General features: G+C 41.7%; 3 protein-coding genes across 3 annotated transcripts; 2 read left to right on the forward strand and 1 right to left on the reverse strand.

The window, feature by feature from the left end:
* Nucleotides 1–632: 632 nt before the first annotated feature.
* LOC6045055 (zinc finger protein 554) lies at nucleotides 633–1,982 on the reverse strand. Its single transcript, XM_038254822.1, has 4 exons — nucleotides 1,768–1,982; nucleotides 1,526–1,704; nucleotides 975–1,471; nucleotides 633–907 (listed from the first exon to the last, which is right to left on the reverse strand). The coding sequence occupies exons 3-4, from the start codon at nucleotides 1,146–1,148 to the stop codon at nucleotides 806–808; spliced, it is 276 nt and encodes a 91-aa protein (XP_038110750.1). The 5' UTR covers nucleotides 1,149–1,471; nucleotides 1,526–1,704; nucleotides 1,768–1,982; the 3' UTR covers nucleotides 633–805.
* Nucleotides 1,983–2,103: 121 nt separating this feature from the next.
* On the forward strand, nucleotides 2,104–2,558 carry LOC119766063. Its single transcript, XM_038250438.1, has 2 exons — nucleotides 2,104–2,382; nucleotides 2,446–2,558. The coding sequence occupies exons 1-2, from the start codon at nucleotides 2,104–2,106 to the stop codon at nucleotides 2,545–2,547; spliced, it is 381 nt and encodes a 126-aa protein (XP_038106366.1). The 3' UTR covers nucleotides 2,548–2,558.
* A 2-nt stretch (nucleotides 2,559–2,560) lies between these two features.
* LOC6045054 (zinc finger protein 599) lies at nucleotides 2,561–3,425 on the forward strand. Its single transcript, XM_038254687.1, has 3 exons — nucleotides 2,561–2,619; nucleotides 2,676–3,156; nucleotides 3,224–3,425. The coding sequence occupies exons 2-3, from the start codon at nucleotides 2,893–2,895 to the stop codon at nucleotides 3,311–3,313; spliced, it is 354 nt and encodes a 117-aa protein (XP_038110615.1). The 5' UTR covers nucleotides 2,561–2,619; nucleotides 2,676–2,892; the 3' UTR covers nucleotides 3,314–3,425.
* The last annotated feature ends 2,575 nt before the right edge of the window (nucleotides 3,426–6,000 follow it).

Here is a 6,000-nt window from a genome sequence, read left to right on the forward strand (position 1 = left end):
TTTTGCCAAATTTATTGTTATGGCTCTTCCCTCTGGTTTACTTCATCCTATCAAAAATAAATTTGTCCGTATAATTTTCGGCGTTTCAACATTCGGAGGATAATAGAACATAATTTTAACGTTTGTGGTTTTGCGTTCCTTCCGACGAAGCCCATAAACATAAAACGAATTTGATTATTGTTATAAATCAAATACTTTTTTGTTTTCGCAATTTTCAGTGTAAGAACGGGCCTTGACCGATCTTATGCACTAGGTTCCCGACGAACACGCACTACCCTTACACACATCTCACCCTTGCTCTGAGTCAGTACGAGCAGCACGCTAGAACACGCTTTGAGTGTTCTTGCCAGGCATGCACACCTTCTTTCCGGTTACGGCCGGGGTGGTTCATTACGTAGGGTTTGATGTAAGTATAAGCGCTTTACCATTTTGTGTGCCTATCTACTGCTTGTTGCGTGCTTGCGTGGTTGACGTCCAGGTTAGGAACATCCTGGAAGGAGCGCAACTAACTACTTCCGTAGTTCTGTTAGATCACCCGATTCTTGGTTGGATGTCTTATGGCAAAACGTTCTTTCGGTGCAAAACGTTTTTTCTCAGTGATTAATGCAAATATTGGTTTCAATCTTGTTGAGTCAGCTTAAAACAACTTTGTACTAATGTACTTTATTTTAATGACTGCACTTTTCGGACACAACTAACAAAGTAATGATATTTCAATCATAAACAAGAATTAAACAGGAACAACGTCAAGGGAACATCAAACTTGACAAAAATATATCGAAGCCGTAGTGAAACCCGCAAGTTACTACTTACTATCAGCATGTGTTGTCATGTGCAGCTTCAACAAACCCTTGTGGGTAAACCCTTCATTGCACACCGCGCAATGGTACTTGATTTCGTGCGTTCTCTGAAGGAAACAACAGAATCATGGGATTAAATGGGAGTTCGAACTCGATTCGCTACAGTTTACTCACCTCGTGTTGATACAGGGAGCCCCGATTGCTGTACCGTTTACCGCACTGCTCGCAACCGTACGGCTGCAGCCCGTTGTGGGTGTTCAGGTGGTCCGTCAACGAGCGGGGCCGGCAAAAGCTTCTTCCGCAAAGCTCGCACGCGTGCTTCTGAACGGCCGCGTGGACCACGTTCATGTGCTTGCCCAGGTGAATCACGCGCCGGCCACATTTGGAGCACTGCTTCTTGCGGTTGTCCTTGCCCTCGCGATCGTCGTCGTCGTCGTCGGGTTCGGTTTTGATCGTCACCTCCAGCGGGTTGTGCTGCGACGAGTCCGAAAGGCGTCGCTGCTTGGGTGGCTTCTTTGGGAATCCGTTTTGCGGACTTGGTCGACCGAGTGACGACGTGCCGCCTTGTCATCGTGCTTCAAGCGTCGCAGGAGGTCGTTTTGTGCAACGGTTTGGTAGGGACCTTGGCGGATGTGCCGGAATCGTCCGCGGTAAGTTCTCCGATTCCGGAGCTGAAAAGAGAAATTTTCAGCTTTGAAGGAGTGTTTACTACTCTGACGGCTAACCTGGATGAATCAATGCTCAGCCGTGGAACTTTGACGTCCTGCCGAACCGGCGGCGCCGCCACACCAGCTTCCGAAACCTCCAGACCGATACGCGGCACTGGAGGACGAACTGATGACTGACCAGGACCTGCGAGCGGCAAAGTTCACAGATCAAGGACGGAATCGGTGATGTCTGCCAGCTAGAAAGATTAAAACCGGTTTAACAGATTTCAAGGGACAACGCCACCAAGGATGCCACCTACCTCGAGCGACGAAATGTCGTAGATCTTTTCGGCCAGATCTGCGATTCCGCCGCCGAAAATCGGATGTAGTGGCCCCTCATCGGTGAGGCACAGCATACAAACATGGGTCGACCTGGCCGATGGAATCATTTGGGCCATTTTACTGAAACGATCCGGAATCAGCAACGATTAACAGTAGTCCGTCCACGTTCGTCCTTGACTGACCGCCAAAACACAAAAGATCGAACAGAGTAGGGTTGCCAAATCGTACATTTTGGGAAACTTCTCGAAAAATCTACACGTTGGAAGTAGATTCCTCAGATTTGATTCTTTCGGTTCGTGATTTTCAAAAGTTTAATGAAACTTCTTTCAGTGTGTACCTTATTCGAGCAGTTTCTCAACAACTTCGATTTGGCAACTCTGCTCGATCCTTTGTGTTTTGGCGGCGGTCAAGGACGAACGTATTTCTGTTTACGTTGTTGGTTCCGGATCGTTCTGGCAAAATGTCCCCAAAGATTCGATCGGCCGAATCGACCCTTTTGTAGGCTGTGCCTCAACAAGCAAGGGCTTGATCGGATTTTCGGCGGTGGAATCACAGATTTGGCGGAAAAGATTTACGACATTACGGCCCTCGAGGTAGGTGGCAACGTTGTTGGCGTTGTCCGTTGGAATCTGTTTAACCCGATTTGATCCTTCAAGCTTGCCGACATCAACGGGATGCCGTCTTTGATCTGTGATCTTTGCCGCTCGCAGGTTCTGGTCAGCCATCAGTTCGTCCTGCAGTGCCGCGTATCCGATTGAAGATCCAGCGCTGGGAACGCCGCCGGTTCGGCAGGACGTCAAAGTTCCACGGTTGAGCGTTGATTCATCCAGGTTAGTCGTCCGATTAGTAAACGCTCCTTCAAACCTTAAAATTCCTCTCTTTTCAGCTCCGGAATCGGAGAACTTACCGCGGACGATTCCGGCACATCCGCCAAAGTCCCAACCAAAACGGCTGCAGCGATTCCCCCCAAACACGACCTTCTGCGACGCTTGAAGAACGATGACAAGGCCGCACATCGTCGCCACTCGGTCGACCACAAGTCTAAACCCAAGAAATCGTCCAAGAAGCGGCGCCTTTCGGACTCTTCGCAGCATGATAAGGCGATGGTCAAGGTTAGGCACGGTGTCGACGAGGACAACCGGAAGCAAAAGTGCCCAACCTGTGGTGTGCGCGTGATTCACCTGAATAATCACATCGCTAACGTTCACAAGAAAGCAGCGAAGCTGGAATGCGGAATCTGCGGAAAGACCTTCAAGCATCAATCGATTTTCAGCTGCCACATGAACTCGCACAATGGCATCCGCCCGTACAAGTGCAAGCTATGCGACAAAAGCTACAGCTACGCAACATCGCTGTTTGATCACGTGGTAAGTCAACAGTGGACGCTGGGAGTGTTAAATTTGAGCTTATTTAATTTTACGATTTTTATTTCAGAAATCCCACCAAGAACGATACCACTGCACTGTGTGCCAGGCGGGCTTCACCCACAAGAGGGTGATGTGGAAGCACATGCTGACGCACTGAACGGAGTCCAGTTGCATCCAGAATTACCTGTAGAATGGAAAAAATATTTTTTCGAAAATAAAAGGTGAAGAACTTTGCACAAAACTTTCGTAATAAAATCTTTTATTATGAAATTAAAAAGTTGCCAGCCACACGAGGATGTCATTTACTAAGCTGTTCATGGCTGTGGGTGAAATGCCAGTGTCCTGTTGGACCTACTGCAGCACCGTGTGTACAGGAACGTTCTCCCTCGGCGAACCATCCCTCAGGGCAAATTAGTTCCAAATCATTTAGATATTTCGGTGAGCCTCCTGACAATCTGCATGAGGAAAGAACTCCTTTCAAAATAGAGATCGGTCTTTTTGACGTAGACTTACGTCTATGTCGAAGGTACTGGGGTGCCATTTCAAAAAACCCGTGCCGAAGGCCCTGGATTACTGCGTCATCCGTCAAACGCTTATATCTTCCTGTAGGGATTATGGGTTGCAGGATTGAATATGTAATAAATTATTAAATGAGTATTTATTATAAGATTGATATAATTCATAAATAAGAGTTAAGAGCGCAACAAAAAGTGCGCACCTTCATGAATATTGCCTTGTTAGCTAATTGTGGATTGAGTGCGAGAGAGAACAACGAGCGAGAAAACAACGAGATGCGCGTGGCCGGCGAAAGAGAGAATGAAGATTGTCAAATCAGTTTTGTGGTTAATTTCTGTGGAATAAGACGTGTTGTTTGTTAATTGCAAAATATCTGTGTTTTTATTATAAAAGAAAGTCCCCGATCACGACAATGGCACAGTCCGGTAAGTCGAACCTTTTGATTCATGAAAGATCATTTGTTTTGCTTGAATTGTTGTGTTGTGAAATCTAACAGTTTTGTTTACCTGCCAGGATGCAGGTCCAAAGTTTCGCTTTGTTGTTTTGCCTGTGTTTTGAAACAGGTAGATTTTTGCTTGAACTTGTTATTTGAAATTGATAAAAAGGCATAAAACTATCTGCGATAATTGACGGTCTTGAATTTAAAGAATGATTTGCTTGTTGTTGTGATTTTGGGAACGAATGTTTTGTTTTGAAGTAGTAAATTTGGCTTTTCGTTGTGATAATTGAAAACCAATGCATTATTCTAAGTTTATGGTGGAATTTGAAGGCAAATAATTTGCTCAAAATTTGATTGTTTTTTTACAATCACATTTTTGCTTTAGATTTGATTGTTGTTGTTTTGATTGACGACCAATGTTTTGTTTTTAATTTGATGCAATGTTTAATCGTTGTTGTGGAAATTGAACTCCAATGATTTGTTACGAATTAGACTTCATTTTTTCTTCTTATTTTTGTGATTGATAAAAAATCAATATTTTGTTTATAATTTGACAAAAGATTTGACAAGATTGTGGAAATTGAAAATCAATATTTCGTTTTGAATCTGATGGAGGATTAGTTTGCGATTGAAGGTAGATAATTTATTTTTAATTTAGTTATTGTTTTGGTAATTGAAATCAAATTTGTTGTTTGAATTTTATTGTTGTTATTATAATTGACGACCAATGTTTTGTTTTGAATTTGATGCAAAATTTGATTGCTATGGATTGTTGTTATTATTGATGATCATGATCATTATTTTTATTTTTATTTTGGATTGGATTCTGGTTACTTTGGTAAATGAAGACCAATGTTTATTTTTGAATAAGATAAATATTTGCTTCTTGTAAGTTTTGTTTTAAATTTGTTTTTTTTGTTGTGGCAATGACTTAATGCAAAGTCCAACAAAATCACAAATTACAAAATTTACAGGTTTAATTTTGATTGAAAGATTTGATTGTTGATGAGGGAATTCAATGTTTTGTTATGATAAGATGACAAATTTGCTTATTTTTGCGATAAATGAAAACCAATATTTTGTTTCGAGTAAGATACGAGGTTTGATTGATATTGTGGTAATCGAAAACCAGTTATTATTTTGAATATGATGATAGATTTGCTTTTTTGTGTGCAATCGAAGGCCAAGATTTTTTTCTGAATTTGAGTATTGTTATTATAGAACGGTATTTTTATTCGGTTTTACATTTCATGCAATATTTGATTGTTGTTTTATGATGGGCAATTTTGAGTTTTAAATTTGACGCAATATTTGATTGTTTATATGGTAATTGATGACCAATGTTTTGTTTTGAAGTTGATGCAAAATTTGATTATTAATTTTATGGTTAATGAAAAATTTTAGTTCTCATTTGAATGAAGATTTGATTGTTGTTATTATTGACGATAAATTTTTACTGTGAATTTGATGCAATATTAGATTGTTGCTTGATGCTGTGGAAATTTAAAACTATCGTTTTAAAATTCTAATGGAAATTTCATAGATTTATGCAGAAATTAACAAACAATGTTTTGCTTTGAAATTTTGAGCAACGTTTTTTGCCGTTATAATTGATTAGTCATAGTTAATTTTGAAGTCTCTTCTGTGTTGAAGGCTGACAGACCTCTGCGATGGTAGTCAGAAAAAAAAGGCTCTGTGTTGGAGCCTGACAGACCTCTGCGATGGTAGTCAGAAAAAAGTCTCCTCTGTGTTGGAGCCTGACAGACCTCTGCGATGGTAGTCAGAAAAAAAAAGTCTCCTCTGTGTTGGAGCCTGACAGACCTCTGCGATGGTAGTCAGAAAAAAGTCTCCTCTGTGTTGGAGCCTGACAGACCTCTGCGATGGTAGTC

Source organism: Culex quinquefasciatus, chromosome 2, assembly GCF_015732765.1.
Source record: "Culex quinquefasciatus strain JHB chromosome 2, VPISU_Cqui_1.0_pri_paternal, whole genome shotgun sequence".
NCBI lineage: Eukaryota > Metazoa > Arthropoda > Insecta > Diptera > Culicidae > Culex > Culex quinquefasciatus.